Raw genomic sequence first — 16365 nt, forward strand, 5'->3', positions numbered from 1 at the left:
GAGGGACATGGAGCTCCTGGGGTGGGTCCAGCAGAGGTTACAAGAAAGATTAATGGACTCTTTTCTGAGGAAAAGCTGAGGGAGCTGGGGCTGGTCAGCACTGAGAGGGGACCTCACCAAAGTCTGCCAGCATCTGCAGGGACCAGGGCCTGCTCTGTGGGGTCCAGCAGTGGCACAGGAGGAATGGGCAGGAATGATCTCAGGAAGTTCCCCCTGGAAATGAGGCAGAACTTCTTGTGCAGTGACCGAGCCCTGAATGGATTGTGCAGAGAGGCTGTGGAGTCTTGTTCCCTGGGGATATTCCAGAACCACCTGGACACAATCCTGTGCTCTGGGATGGCCCTGCTGGGGTCCTCTCTGCTGGAGCAGGGACGTGGGACAAGATGACCCACTGTGGTCACTTCCAAACGGAGTGATTCTGTGATTTGAGCTACACACTTGCTTCTGAAAAAGACCCCTTACAGCCACCTGTAAAAATACTTTCACACCTCTTCTGATCAGATGGTTTACACCTGCTCATGTATTCAGATCCAGAGAAGGGAACAGAGCTGGGGAAGGGTCTGGAGCCCCAGGAGGGGTTGAAGGAGCTGGGAAAGGGGCTCAGCCTGGAGAAAAAGGGGATTGGGGGGGAACCTGTGGCTCTGCACAGGAGGGGACAGCCGGGGGAGACAGCTCTGCTGCCAGGGAACAAGGGACAGGAGGAGAAGGAACAGCCTCGCACTGTGCCAGGGGAGGTTTCGGTTGGGCATTAGAAACAATTCCCTCGACATTAGAGATCAGAAACAGGACGCGCCGACGAGGGGATGGAATCCCCGTCCCTGGCGGCGCTGGAGGGAATCCCGCACGTGGCACTCGGTGCTGACACCTCGGCGATGATCCCACAGCTCCCTCCCCACCCACACCAACCCGACGCCGTGATTTATTTTTTCCCGCGCAGCCCTAGGCGGGAAATGGCGGCCCGGCCCGCCCCGCGCCCTCACGGCTCCCTGCGCCCGCCCTCCGCCGTCACCGCGGCCCCGCCCCGTTGTTTACCGCGCACCGCCGGGCGCTGCCGCTCCCGCCCCTCGCTCCGGACCCGGCGCGGGGCGGGCCGGGCGCGCTCACGGGCTCGGGGCGCGGCGGCGGCGGCGGCGGCAGCGGCGGCGGGCGGGTTGTGGCGCAGCGCGGGGAGCGGCTCGGCCCCTTTCCCCTCCCTTCCTCCCCTCGCGCCGCGCTTCCCTCCTCGCCCGCGACCCGGGAACGGGGGGAGGAGGAGGAGGAGGAGGAGGTGGAGGGGGCGGCCCGGCGTCGCTCCGCCGAGCGCTGCCCGCGGGAGGAAGGGGGCGCGGGGATGAGATAAGCGCGGGGGCGGGCGGCGGGGGGGCATGTAGGGGCGGCTCAGGTGGATGCGGGGGGCGGCGTGAGGCCGCGGGGGGAGGCGCGGAGCGGAGGGACGGGGGAGCTTCCCCCGCCTCGGGAGGCGGCGGGGGCTCGGGGGGAAGCGCTCGGCGGGCTTCCCGGAAGGGTGAATTGGATTAATTCTCTTTTTTTTTAAGGGGGGGGCTTGCCCTCCTTCCCCCCCCCCGCCCCTTTCGCCGTGCAGAATTGGCGCCGGCAGGAGGCCGCGGTGGCATCGCGTTTGGCGTCCTTCCCACCCCCTTCCCCTCGGTTTCGCTCCTGGAGGAGTTGCTTGTTGAGGTTTTGGGTTTTTTTTTTTTTTTTCCCGATAGTTTTTTTTTTTTTCCTCCAAATACAAACCTGCGCCTTGATATTTTTTTTTTTTTAAACAAACAAACAAACCCGCTCCCCCCCACCACCGCCCCCCCCCGCCCCGCACACAAGCCTGCCTCTGAGAGGGAAATAGCCAGGTGGAATCTCACTCTGTTTCCATGGACAACCCGTCCATTATCACCCAGGTGACTAACCCCAAAGAGGAGGAGATCCTGTCCTGCACTCAGGATAAAGGTGAGCTGCTTTCTGTCTTTTTCCATTATTTTTTTTCCCCCCCTTCTGTTTTAAAATGCACGTAGTAACAACTCGCATTCTTCAGTGGCCGTATAATCCTCTCTAGGCTGCTGGGAATAGAGGACTGCTTGTTGGGTTTGGGCTGTTTTGTTGTTTTTTTTTTTCGTGGGATGAAGGTATTTGAATGAAGGGACTCTGAAACTGCTTGTTGGTTATAGCTGAGAATTTGTTAAAAGTGTTTAAATACCGAATTTCATCAGTGATGTAAAAAAAAATGCTCCTGTTCCTGAGGTTTGGGGAGGTAACTTTATAAGGTGGTCCCTGTGCAGTTAGTGCCCTGCTTCAGGGAAGGGATACCTGTGCTGGGTGTGTTGGAAGGTTTTGAAATATCCGCTGTAATTAAATTCTTAAATTCTTTCCCGCTCTCCTTTTTTTTTTTTTTTTTTTTTTTGTAACCAGATTTCTTTCATGTATTCCTCCCTGCCTCCCATTTCAGAATCTGTGCAGCTTTCAGGTTTGTTGGAGGTTACTTGTGTTCCTCAGAATGAGACACAGGCTCCTTGTAAAAGCAGGCTCTATTTAACTCCTTAGATAAATAGTTGTTGCTTGCGTAAGGCATCACACTTGGATTGGGTTTTGCTCCCAAATGAGATGAATCCAGCCTGGCCGAAGGAGCTGCTTCCCTCAAAAGTCTGGATGTCGAGGAGTGCCCTTAACCTTGTTTGCTTTCTGAAGCTTGGAGCAGTCTTGGGGCTGTAAGTGGTTGTGTGCTTGTGTCTGGTGGGTGAGCAGGAGGGTTCAGGTTCTGGGGGCTTGTTCACAGCTTTGGGAAGTTACTTGGACGTCACTTCTATGCTTTGTTACAGGCAGTGCTGGTTAAACAGGGGAGAAGGGGCAGAAATTAGAAATAAAGTGGTATGTCTCCACATTCCTTTGTAGGTATGGTCAGATCTCTGAGCAGTCGTCTAAAATGATAGATTGATAGCTCTCATGCTGAAACGGATGGATTTAGTGCCCAAAAAGCTTGCATTTTTTTGTCTGGCTTGTCTTGGAAATAGTGAGGGCTCCTATGTTGTTGGAGAAGTTGCTCCCAGTTACTTTTGACTGTAAAGCCATATGTGAAATCTGTGTCTTCTTGCTGCACTAGTGCTGACTGCCAAAGTATGGAGGTAGATCACAAAAACCCCAAACCATCAGGTTCGGGGGGTGTTTGAACAAAAAATTATCTTTTTCAGCATAGGAGTGTTTATGTAACTCTCTTAATTCCTTTTGCTAGTGAGGTGGTACTTCCACCATGAGGCCTGGTTTGGCTCAAGAGATTTTTGATGCTTTCCTCTGTTTTGGCAATGTGGAGTGTGGGATATCTGCAGTAAATAAGGGGCTGTGCTCTGCCTACCACGTCTCCTAAGACCTGGTTTGGGGGTAAACATGAGTGGTACTGTGCTCAGATGCTGTGGCTTTAATGGCCTCGATTATTGTATGTAATGGAAGGGCTTCGTTAATACCCATAGCAACTGCTTGAAATTTTAGTGTGAACAAGCCAGTTGAGACAAGCAGAGGAAGATTTGACAGCTCGGAATAAGAGTAGGCATCCACATCAAACAAGTGGCTTCGGCGTCCTCGGCAGAGCGAGTGAAAATATGCATCTAACTTGCATAACTCTGCAGTAACTTGCATAATGTGCATTGTGTTCTTGCTATTGGTTTGTCTTTGGCAGAAAATCGTGATGGTCTTCGTAGCAGAGAAAGAGCTTTTCAGGCTTTGTGTTAGCAGGGCTGGGCTGGGGGAGAGGGGAAGGAGGGGACCTGGAGTTGCAGATGAGGAAACTCCAGCGTCATCTTCAAGCAGGAGGTGAATTACCATTTTTTTTCAGCTCTTGGGGTGTGTTGTTTTTTTTTCAACGTGGTTGGATTGACGATGAGCTCTGTGGTAAGACTTTCGCATCACTCCAAAGCAACTTTTGCAGCTGGAGAACCGCGGGTCTGTCTGTCCTGGGCTCTGGAAGGAGAGCACTGCTTGCTCCAGCCTCTTCCACGACAGGTTTTCCCAGTGCTGGAGGTACGGAGCTTGTGGGAACCCGTTGCTCTGCCTGCCTCCCTGGGGTGGCTGCACATCGTCACCCAAATTTCTGTCAGATTTCGGGGCTGTTTTAGCAGAGCCTTTAGGTCCGGTGAGCCGAGAGAGAGAAAGAGCCCGGAGCGGAGATGGGGAGTCCAGATAAAGCTCCTAGCAGGAGGCTGTCCTGAGTCTTTGCTGCTAGTTCAGTGTGTTGGTACAAAATGGCTCACAAATATGTTAAGGCGTGATGAATTAAGTCTCTGTTTCATGAAACCCAGAATCAGCTGAGGTTGAATTCTGGAATTTTGTGATAAGGTGAAATACAGCAGTGCTGTGCTGTGCGAGGCAAGGCTGTTCAGTTTAATGAAAAGCTGGCTTTTTTTCCCCTCTGAGTTTAGCATTTGGCTGCAGAAGTAAATTCCAGGGTACTAAGTGGCATGTGCTGGCTTCGGGAATTGGGGTTTCCTTACGGTTGTTGAGATCTTGTCTTGGTGTTTCTCGTGGAAAAAAAATATTTTCTTGTTGTTCAGCTGGAGAGAGGCAGTTCCAGAGTAACTGAGCAGCTGGTAAATAATGCATGTGTATACCTTCAAGGTTTTGATTTTTTTCCCAAGATTGTTTTTAAGCTTTTAATCAGATGTGAGACCAGCATTTATCTTGATTTATTTTTTTTTAATGTATTTATGTTTTGAAAGGAATTCGATGTGCAGTATAGGCTTTTGCCAGATTTCTCCTGTGTGAGGGAACGAGGTTGGCAGGAAACAGAGCTTGTTCTCTGGTCCTGGGGCAGTTACGTTTTTAGGTAAATACTGTGTTTTACAAATAAAAACGCTCAAGCATTTTTTTGCTAGTCCAGGTGTATTAAAAAATAGCCTTTGAGATGAGTGAAGCTGTGACAACTTGTTAAGGGGGATCTTTTAAACACTACGAAGGCTTTGTTAACATTTATTTTTTAAGAAATAGCAAAAAAATTTTGAAGGTGGAAAAACACAGGTCTTGGTATGTGAACCATTCCCTAATATGTTGCCACATGGTGGTGCACTGGATTTAGTTGTCTGTCAAGATGAAAGCTGAGCATGGAAGGTTTGCTACAATCATATTTTATTATTGTTATTATTGTAATGTTCTCAAATGCCTGTGGTGTTAGTGCTGCTGATGGATTTTGGCCCCTATTTGTGTTGTTAAATTAGTTCTGGGAAATAGGAACTTAGGTTCTGCCAGCTGGAGGTGATGTGTAGGAGCCTGGAAATACTTTTAACACTAAATTAATGGGGAATTCAATTCTCTGTTAGTTTTTAAAGTAACATAAATAATAGTTCTTTGCAGAAATATTGTATTTGTGGTCAACTGTCACTTCTGGAAATTGGGAACATTAACAAACTTGAAGCTGAAATGGAGACCTAAGTATGTGAAAAGAGGTTTGTTTTATCAGGGGTAAATGTGAGCAACTAGGAGAAATATAAATAAAAAGTATGAAGAAAAACTGAAAGTCTGGATCTCTATAAATCAGTACAGATAAAATCAAACTTATTTTATTTTTAAATTTGTATTAATTCATATTACTCATAGCCCTCTAATGTAAAATCTGTATGGTTCAATGTATAGAAAGCTGAGCAGTGCTGGCAGAGCTGCTCTGAGTGTCATGTTGAGAGTGTGGTCACGGATGGATAGCAGGCATTCAGTCTAAAGAAATGAATTTCCCTTTTTTTTACCTGCCTGCATGAATTTGATCCTCATAAATGATGCAAATTCTTGGCTGTTTCCAAGTGCCAGGATCAATAGTAGTAAAAAACAGCCCAGTCCTTCAGGTCCCTCCTTCAGGCTGTGGTGTTTTGTTTTCTGGTTTCAGCTACATCTTTCCTGACTTCTCTAAAATTTTCCTGTCAGCTGAGTGTCTATTTTCAGTTATTTAGAGTAACAGAATGTTTTGGTGTCCCTACAGATGTGAATTGTCTTCTGCAATAAATTACATGAAAAAGGTTCACAATGGAACCTGAGCCATTAGAGTTTTTTTAAAATCACAGTGTGAGTGAGTTCTGGGGATGTTTTCACAAACTTTTTTGCGTTCTTTTCTTTCAAATAGAGTTGGAAAAAAACAGCAATGAGAGCAATACTCATTATAATTTTAAATAAGGAGTTCTGAAGATCTCAAGTTAAAAGCCAAAATAAGTGTCTTTAATTGTGTCTTCAGTAAAAAACCATTTTGAATATAGCTGAAAATATTTTGGATGTACTTTTTTGCCATTACATCACCAGGATTCAGACTACTCAAACACTTGAACATATGTTAATGATCCTGAGACATTGTCTCAACAGATTTTTATAATATTGACTTCAGAATTTTAACACTAAAGTAGCATTTAGAGGGGAGGAAAAAAATAAATATGTGGAAACCACTCCAGCAGTCCACTGGAATGTGGATTGCTCACAGAGGGTAAAATTTTAAATCATTAACTAATGACATAGTTGTTATATGAAACCAGAGTAGCCATACAGTAGGTTTTATGTTCCAGGGAGACTGTAGTAACCTGTAGTAACCCAAGATTTGATTTAGGGCCGCAGTTAACAGGCAGAAGTGCACTGGCAAATGGGAATGATAATTTGCCTGAATATCAAATATTCAGTCAGTCTATAACCTGCAGTGTGATCATTTCTTCACAGTGCCTGTTGTCACCTAAAATCCATACTGGTTTCAGTGTAGTGATTTAACTGAAGTGTTCAGAAGTTTAGCGTGCCTTTAAAAAAAAAAAGAGAAATCCAACAAAGTTGACCTACATTTTGTTAATTCAGTATTCAGAAATGCAAATAGCATTTTCTGACATAATCAGTAAAATGTGGTGTGATCGATGCCACGCTTCAGCTTTCAGAGTTTAAGCTGAACATTCCAAATAAGCCTCTGGATAACGGGTCCATTTGTGTTTCTTTAAAGGGATAAAAACTGAAATGCTGAAAAGGCAAAAGGCCAAGAGAAATGAAACTCCCTGACTTAGCCATTGTTGTGAAGGACATTCCTGTTGCCCTCATAGATAGGTTTGACTGTGGGAAGCTTGTTGGCCCATCATTGAATGCTTAATTTATGAGCTTGATTGTCCTGTAAATGTTATCATTCTGATGTGAAAATGGTTCCAAGTTAGAGCTATCCCACAATTTTATGTATATGTCAAATCTTGGCTCTTCCCTCTGTAAACAAGTCCACTTTTGATACCTTTTGAATTTTGAGTTGTTGGCAATGACCACCATGGTTTGGGCTCAGTATCACATTTTCAATTAAAACTCCAGCTTCAGGCAATCCTGGATATGGAAATGATATCTTAGGGTTTGAATTTGTCCATTACCTGTGCCCAGCCAACAGAGAATTAGCCAATTTGAAGTTTTTCTGTTAACAAGAGTTAACATTTTATTTAAAACAAAACAAAAAAAAAATAGGAAAAACAAAGACAGGTCTAATTATCTACATTTTTGCTTAGGTTTTGCCCACTGTGTGAATCAGTAAGGGAAAATGTGGCTCATCCCTCTTTCTCCTCCCTGCCTGGGGGCTGTATCTTGCTGGGAGGGCAGAGGAATGTGGATGTATGTAGGACCAGGAAGGAGCAGAGAGGTGCCAGAGTGCTCCAGCCTGTTTGGGGGATGGAGCAGGGTATGAAATCCTGCCTTTGGAGCCCAGGCAGAGGCTGCTGCTGGGACAGGGAATAGTTTTGGTGTTTGGGATGGGCTGCCAGCCTGCCCTGAGCACTCCTGGGCAGTGGGGGCTCCCTGATGAAGTCTGATGGTCCCTGCCCACCCATTTGGGTGGTTTTGTGTGTCTCCTTATCCCAGCTCAGAATTATTTCCAGAAAGGGATGGAATCTTCCAAGCTGAAACAGGAGAAGGGCTGATACAACTCCAGTGGGCCAAGGCTGTTTAGATGTTTATAAAGATCACATCTGGATTGCTGGTGAGGACTGTAAACCATCCCATGCCTCTCAGCAGTGGAAACCTGGCTGGAAAAATCTCCCTGAAATGTTCAGCAACATCTCCTAGGTCTCCATAGGTTGGTTCTAGTGGATGTTCCTGATCTAAGCCCTGTTTCCAGTGCTCAGTTCAAACATCTCACTTGGTTTAAATTATTTTTGAACTCCCAGAGCTGCAGGCAGGCACAGAGGAAAAAAGATTTTTGTTCTCTAATGTCATCACAGACACTTTCAAGAGTTTCACAGTGGAAATGTTCATCTGTAAATTCTGCTTTTGCTGGAGTTAGGGGGGAGCTTGCTTTATTTTTACTTGAAGAAGCATGGACATGGATGGGATGAATATGGAAAGCATAAGTAACTTCTGAATAGATCTGAGTGAAAATATATTCCACGTGCTCTGCTGTGGTATAATTTTGGCCTTTTTTTTTTTGTATTTCTGGAATGTTTGTTGTAAGACAAGAAAAAAATCTAAGAGTCTTGTACAGTTCAGTCCTTTCAGTGCCAGCTGCTACTGTGTAAAACAGATACAAGCAGTAAAAATACCAAGTTTAACCAAATGAGCAGAGAAAGTCCTGTTCTAAAGCTTGTAGGCTTTATTTAGCCTGTTATCAAAATGATCACTCGCAAAGTGCCACTTATTGTTTTCTTTGTAGAAGATAATAAAGTGTGATTTGTAAAAAGAAGAACCCAATTATTAGAAGTGATTGGCTGCACTAGAAATGAGAATTCTATTCTCCAGAAAATTTATGGCAAGTTAAAGCTGAATAAATATATGATAGACTTGGATTCTAAGGGTGTTGGGGGTTGAAATTAGATTTTTTTTTATTTATGTTTTCAAGAAACTGTTAGTCTCTTCTGAATGTTTATTAATATATTTAAAGCCTGGCAGATGGGAAAATAAGACTCTGCAGGACCTATTTTGTGCAGAGGAGCAGCCCCAAATAATGGATTCCTGACCTGTCAAAATCTAATGCCTATGTAACTTTTAAAATGTTTCTAAAATATCAGCACAAGTTCATAGGAGGCAAATATTTCATGAACCTCAGCCTGCAGTTACAGTTTGCATATTGATGATATTGTTTAAAGTCAAGGCCTCTCTGCTGGGTAGCTGGCCAGGTGTTTGCTGCCACTGTTGCAAACCTTATTTTCCTGGTAGCAAGCGAAGTATTGATTTTTATTTGCTGCCATGCTCTCCCCCATCCCCCACAGCTCTCTGCTTCCTGACTTGTCCTCCAGGATTCCCAGCGGAATTGGCAGTAAAAAGAATCTTGCTGTTTCCTGGCCTGCTGTAATCAGCAGTAAAATTTGAAACTTTCTTGTTTATTTGATGATTTGCAAAGCTTGGCTGTTCCCTTGGTGTGTGGGACTCCTCCCCTGGCCTCTGGGAGCCAGAGGGAGGGATATGCTTCCAGCACTTGAGGATGAATTCCTGCCCTTGGGAACACTTTGGGGTAGATAAATCAGTTTCCATCCTCATATTCACCATAAAGAAATTGTGCCACAAAGGTGCTGTTACAGTGGACACGTATAGAAGAATTCAGGTGTGTTTTTTTCAAGCAATGTTAGTAAAGAGGTTTTTTTTAAAGATACAAATTTTAGACAAAGTAATTCTGAGCATGCATTTAACAATTGGCAGACAGTGCTGCTTTATTTCTGTCCACAAAAGCTGTCTTGTATTTTCATGCCTGAATATTTACATACTTGCATTCGTTACCCATGAGTGCACGTACATGTGGTTACCAGGGATCTGATTACAGGAAAGCTTTCACAGGGTCACAGAATGTTTTGGGTTGGAAGGAACCTTAAAAGCCATCCAGTTCCACCTCCTGCCATGGGCAAGGACACTTTCCACTGTGCAGGTTGTTCCAAGCCTGGCCTTGGACACTTCCAGGGATCCAGGGACAGCCACAGCTTCTCTGGGCACCCTGTGCCAGGGCCTGCCCACCCTCCAAGGGAAGAATTTCTTCCTAATATTGCATCTCACCCTGCCCTCTGGCAGCTTTAAACCATTCCCCTTTGGCATCTCATTCCAGTCCCAAGTCCCTCTCCAGCTCTCTTGGAGCACTTCAGGCATTGGAAGGGGCACTAAGGTCTTCCAGAGCCTTCTCTTCTCCAGGTGAACACCCCCAACCCTCTGTTTGTCTCCATCCCAGAGGTTCTCCAGCTCTCAGAGCTTTTTTGTGACCTCCTGGTGTTTCTGCAGTGTGTCTACCTTGGTAAAGCTCAGAATGGTGGGTGCAGATTTTGAAGTTGGTTTGCCAGTATTTCATAGTGATAGTGAGATAGAGGCATTCATCAGAGGAGAGTTCAATAGTGAAACGTTCCTAGAAGATATTTAATCATTTATATACTTGCTTCAGCCAAGCACAGAGAAAGGTCTAACATTTACCACCTGGAGAGAAGGGGTACAATTATAAAGTATCTCATTATGCCTTCACAAAACCCTTAAAATTTTTACAAATGGGCTTATGGGACTTCTTTGAAGTAAAATTGGTTAAAGATGCACATTAAGAATTTGATGAATGCAGTGTAAAGTAAAGGATTTCAGGGAAAACACTTCAAGTATGTATTTCACAGGGATTTTTGGAATTAATCTTTGACCTTTTGGGGTTTTTAAAATTCTCTCCCTTGCCTTGTTTTGGTTTCTTGCCTTTTTATCTTCTCATCAGAAGATCTAGACTGCAGCAGCTGCCTCTGTGCTCTGATGCTGTTGAAGCTCCAGGGTCTGAGGTGTTTGGTGGCTGTGTCCAGGGATAATTCTGGTTTGTCAGTGCTGGATTAATGGTTGGACTCTATCTCAGAGATCTTTTCCAGCTTTGTGATCCTGTAAGAAGTTGTAGTGGATATTTGGGGATGAGGTGGTGCAGTGAGAAGGAACCCTGGACAATTCTGTAGGGAAGTTGGCCAGGCTGGTGTAGGAGTTGTCTTATAAGGAGAGATGTTCTATGTGTTGAAATTTAGGAAGATAAAGGTCTTTTATCACCTCCAGTGGATGTTGTGCTGTGTTTAAAGGGAGGAGATGCATGAAAAATAGCCAGAATAACAGAGTAAGTACTCCAGGGCTCTTCCCAGGGTGGAACATGGCTTCAGAGTGAAAGGCAGAATGTTCCTTTTAGGTTAAAGGAAATATTTGCCCATGCCTCATACAGGTGACCTGCATAACCTGTGAAGAAATGGCTTCCAAAACTGTGTATCTGGGAGTTCCTAAACAGGATTAACTGGCAGCAATTTGCATTTGTTATAACTGATGCAACCTTTTAAAGGTACTGAAAACCAGTATTATAAAGGTACTGATTGTGTTTCAGCATATGAATTGTGTGTCATCAGTCATAGAATGGTTTGGATTGTAAAGGATATTTAACGTCATCCAGTTCTAAGCCCTGCCATGGGCAGGGACACCTTCCACTAGATCAGGTTGCTCCAAGCCCCATCTAGCCTGGCCTTGAACCTTTCAGGTTTGGGGCAGTAGAGGCAGGAAGGGTCAAATTTCATTACAAAGTGACCAACTGAACACATCAAGTGTTTGTGCTTGTGTTTTTCCTGAACTCACTGACAGTGTTCCTCTGCTGGGTTATGGGTGCTGGAAGATCATTACCTTTGCCAAGTCATTTGTTGGCCAGCTGCCAGTTCTCATTACTTTTTATGATGTGAAGCTGATTTTGTTGAGAATCCACAAGTTGAAAATGATTTTGAGAGTTTTGGAAGTGGAGAAAAGGGGGGAAGGTTATGTTAGTTTGGAAATTAAGAAAAGAAAAGGAAAAGAATACTGAATGCAATCTGCAGAGCAATTCATTTGCTAATTACACATTGACATAAATTGGAAAGTCCCAGAAGGAGGGGGTTTACAGCATAACTGGAAAACAATTTGCATCTGTGTAGAGGTCTGTGCTGATCCACAAAGGAATGAGATTTTAACTGGATTTGTTTAATCAGGTTTATCATGAGTGCATAGTTATGGGCTTCCTTTTTCCTCACATTTCAGGGTCTCCTGTCTTTCTGGAAGATTCCCTCTTGTGTTGAGATTAAATATGTCAAAGAAGGATGTATGGTGAAGTTTAATGGAGATTGAAAGTGAAACCTAAGAAAAACCAGGGAGTGTCCTTCTGAATTTTAGAGTGGATTGAATACATGAATGTTTCTTGCTCCAAATTACCATGATAAAACTGACAGCTTAATGCAAACTTAGCCCTGAAATTCAAATGTCTTTTTTTTTCCCTGCCCTCTAAGAAATCTGAAACACTCCAGCAAATTCTTACTGTCTCTGCTGGGAAGGTTGCTAATAACCAACTGTACACACTAATTACATGCTAACTACTATTGATGCAAAGAGCATTCAGTGTTACTCTTATGATAGTTTGGGTTTTTTTTCCATATAAATCTTTCATATTTGTTGGTGCTCAACATGTCACCCTACAGTTGCCTTCACTTTCCCTTTGGTAAACATGTCATGATGAAGAAAAGACAAAAGTTTGAACAAAACTGGAAATCAAACTTGACAGTTTTGAAATAGGAATCTGTTCAGGTCTCATGCCTGTATTTACTTGTGCTGCTGCACATCATTATAAATTACCTGTTTAGCATCGTTCTGGCAGGCAGGGGAGCTCTGTGAGCAGAATGTTTTTAAAAATGTCACTTGTGGCAGTGATGGATTCTTTTCAGTACCTTTAAATCAGTTGTTTGTCCTACACATAAGAGCTAAATACTGTTACTATCTCATGATACAAAACGGTAATAATATTAAAAGGAGAAAAATGAGCTTTCAGAGCAAACCTGGTCTGGATGCAGGGAACAACCTCAGCAGATTCCTAAGGACCAGGTGTTCCTGGATCCCTCAGTCAGGTGCCATTTCCATGGGATGCAGAGTAGCATTCAATAACTAAAAAGCAGAGATCAGAAGGAGGTTTTGCTTTATAATTTTTCTAAGTGTCCTTTCAGGCAAAGTTCTAAATAGAATGAAACTCTGCCATTTCATTTTGTGTAATATGCTAGATTAAGCCCTGAAGTACAAAACTTTTTATTGACCGTGTGCAGTTGTGGTTCTGTTCAAATACAATTTCTACTGTGGTGAATTTCTGGTGCCCCAAATGGTTCTGGTTCTTTCCCTTGTCACCCAAAATTATTTGTTTCACCACACTCTCCTCAAATAACACCTGCAGTCTTATTAAATTGTAAATCTAAAAATATGATTGACTTTGCAACATAAAAAATAATTACCTGTGCTCCCAAATCCAAGAAAACAAAAAACCAACACAAACCCCACCCAAGAATAAAATCAAGCAAAGCAGAATAAAGCACAGAAAGAATTCCCAGTAATATTAGCAGGTATATAAGCTGTAAACATGAAGCTACTCCTGGAAATGTGGAGGGTGACCTTGTGGTGGTGACCAGGAGGACACAGCAGTACAATTTTTAGCAAGGTGACCTGGCACTCAGCCTGAACAAACCACTCTCCAGCCCCTTGAGAAAGGGGGATGCTGGTGTACAAGAGCCTGCATTTGTCTGAGTAATGTTTGTACTAAAACATGGAAGTAACTGGTTTTATTTTGGAAATGCTTTCAATGGACACTAAAAGACAGATGAGAGTAAAATAAGTCTGGGCTGACTCATTGGAGAATGTGCTGACATAACCCTGAACTCCTGTTAAGGCTAATATCTGTTTAGTTAGGCTTTGTTTCTCCTTGTGCTGTGGAATAGGGGGTTTTGGAATTCACTTGAAATAATTTTAGAAATTCATAGGTAAAAGTTCATTCTTTTTTCAGCAAACAGTGCACACAGTAATTAACAAAAAAACCCCAGGTATTTTTTTTTTATTGCTGATGGTGAAAGGCTGAAGTAAAATGTTTCTACTGGCCACTTAAAATACCAGGTGGAGTCAGATGGGAAAACAAAACTTTATGGTGCTGTTTTTAAACTGTGTTCCAGTAATTGTCCGCCCAATATATGCTGCTCTTTAAAAAAAAATGTACTGCGATTTTTGTTAAGAAGATGATTTCTGAAGTCCCACTGTAGGTGGTCCTTGTATGAAAGCCTTCAAGTAATAAATGGCTTTACCTTCTCTTCTGCTAATAAGTTCAGTAAAGGTTTCTCTTTTGGATAATAATAACAAGTTTGAAAGGCATAAGGATCCTGAGTGGAAAACATGTTCAGAGTGATCAGGTGATTGGCAGCTGCTGCTGCTGCTAGGAAGTGTTGTACAGGAATAAACTCCTTTTCTTGCTTTAATTAGGACCATATGTGTACAGCAACTGTGATTGTCTGGGAAGCTGCATCCTGTATTTTCAAATAGCTGATAAAATGTTGAAGTTGTGGAAATCACTACCAGGTCCAGTGGGCAGGTGTCTTTGAAAACTCGTGTGGTTTTGCTTTCGATTTATTCATTCAAAGCAGTCAAACACTGATTTAGGTTTGATGGTATTGTGCTGTTACAAAATAGATGCAGAATATTTTCCTCAGGTGATAAGGTAACTGTTTAGGCCCAGTATCCAAAAACATGTTTAAAAACCAGCAAATTCCAGGTTTATTAAGCAACTAAAACACCTGTAAATTGTTGTTTTCTTTGCAAAGTCTGCATGGATTAATTTCTTTGTAATCGGTTGTGTTGCATGGTAAATAATAGCACAAAATAACAAGAATGAACGAGAGAAAATAATATGAACATATTAAAATCTTGATTTGTGTTCTAGTGAAAAACCATCAAGTATTTGATAGAGAAGTCACTTTTTAATTCTTCTAGAAACAAAACCTGTCAGCTGAAGGGAGGGCTTGGATGCTGGACCTAAAGATAATTCTTCAGCAATGTTTGGGTAAAAGTGACCACTAACACCCTTCCCTTTGGAAAACATCCCATCTATTTATAACACTTCCCAGAGGATAAATGCAGCCCTTGGAACACTCACAGGAAATAATAGCAATGTGCCTCTAGACCATGAGCTGCCTTTTGGTCCAAGTGGCCAAATATGCCACTTTTCTTGATTGCTGGAGTGACCACATCTCATTATTCCTGCCCTGTGTGGTGCCAGGAGGTGCCAGGAGATGTCCCAGGCCACTCCCTGCCCATCACAAACTCTCCTCTCCGCTGGGGAGAGTTTTTTGTTGGTTTGGTTTGGGTTTTTTCCTGTGTTTATTCACAAACACCACTGTGTTTTCACCACCCATTTCAGCCTTTTTCAGGAGAAGCTGAGCCAGATATTCTGTTGTCCCACAGCTGTAGATGTGTGACTGAAAGAGGCAGCGTCCTGCTCATCTCTGATCATCCTCATTTGGCAATAATTCTCTTCCAGACAAGGCTTTCTGCCATTATTGGTGTTTTCAGTTCAGTCATTTGGCATGCTTGGAGGGGTCCTAAACAATTAAATACTTAAAAATTTGGTAGGACTTTTTCAGTCAAGTATTCAAACTGTTGCTGGAACCATTTCCATATCTGAAAAAAGGAAATACTGTTTTGCCTGTTCCTTACCAGGTGCTCAGGAGCAGGAGACTTTTCCTTTTTTTGGTTGATAAAGTTTGAGGTGAGGGTGTCTTTCATTTTGTTCCATGTGTTTGAATAGTTTCTGGTTTGGGTGGGGGTTTTTTGATAAAATAATACTTGGTAATAAAAACTTTAAGTGTGGCTTTGTCCTTTGTGCATATAAATAAAGTGGGTTTGTCTTAAAAGTTGGTGGAGGAAACACAAGTGCTGTAGGATGCAGCTGATCCCAATTGTCTGCTTTAGGATGACATGAATCTTGGGGACCCCATTAACAGTGAAGAAGCCTGTACAGACTTTCACTGATTTCTGTGCAGAGATAAGTTAAATGGAATTCAAAATACTCATTAGACAGCTTTGTCACCATTTTTGTCACCCTGTGTGTCAGCACTGGGGTTTGGCTCCGTCGCAGTGTAACTAGGGATACGGACCTGCAGAGTGCCACCATTTAGCTCCTCTTCACAGGAGAAGGAGAAAGAAGGGAAAACTTGGCAGAAGACATTCAGTGGTTGGTGGTGGTGTTCTGCTCCTCTAAGTTTAGCAGCCTTGGGGGTGGTTGTTAAAATGAACTTCCAGATTTTGAAATCCCGTGTTGGGAGCAGCGTTAGGTAACGCGATGCTTCGGCGTGCTGGAAGCCCATCAGTGCTGCCAAACCCCCAGCACCAGGGTGAATTTACAGTAATTCAGTAAAAATGGAAGAGTTTTAAAAGCTCTCTCCGTTGCAAGCAGGAATTATGTGGTTTGCTCACAGATGAGCTGGAGGCAGAGTATTTAAATTGTGATTTGTGGAAGTTTCACGTCACAGTGAAGTCCTGTCGCTCTACTCCATAGAAGCAAACCTGAACCCAGCATCAGCAGGGGCTCGTTGTTTTGCCACTGTAGAGAAACTTCTTGTGTCTGTTACACAGCCAGGAGAACAATATAGAGGCTTATGGAAAGGCTGCATT

The 16365-nt window shown here is 43.5% G+C and overlaps 1 protein-coding gene across 9 annotated transcripts in view; it reads left to right on the top strand.

Annotated features, from left to right (window-relative positions):
- Positions 1-1409: 1409 nt before the first annotated feature.
- Positions 1410-16365, top strand: part of CTDSPL (CTD small phosphatase like) — a 78992-nt gene continuing 64036 nt past the window's right edge. For 2 of the 9 annotated variants that reach the window (XM_085563024.1, XM_085563029.1), the window contains exon 1: positions 1732-1944. In XM_085563024.1, the coding sequence (XP_085419150.1) occupies positions 1869-1944 (76 nt within the window). In that variant the 5' untranslated portion in view covers positions 1732-1868. Of the gene's footprint in view, positions 1945-3635; positions 3796-16365 lie in introns of those variants that run through there. The other 7 variants (XM_085563036.1, XM_085563040.1, XM_077789575.2 and 4 more) reach the window with 6 other exon arrangements.

The sequence above is a fragment of the Lonchura striata genome, chromosome 2 (assembly GCF_050655825.1).
Source record: "Lonchura striata isolate lonStrDom1 chromosome 2, ASM5065582v1, whole genome shotgun sequence".
NCBI classification, from domain to species: domain Eukaryota; kingdom Metazoa; phylum Chordata; class Aves; order Passeriformes; family Estrildidae; genus Lonchura; species Lonchura striata.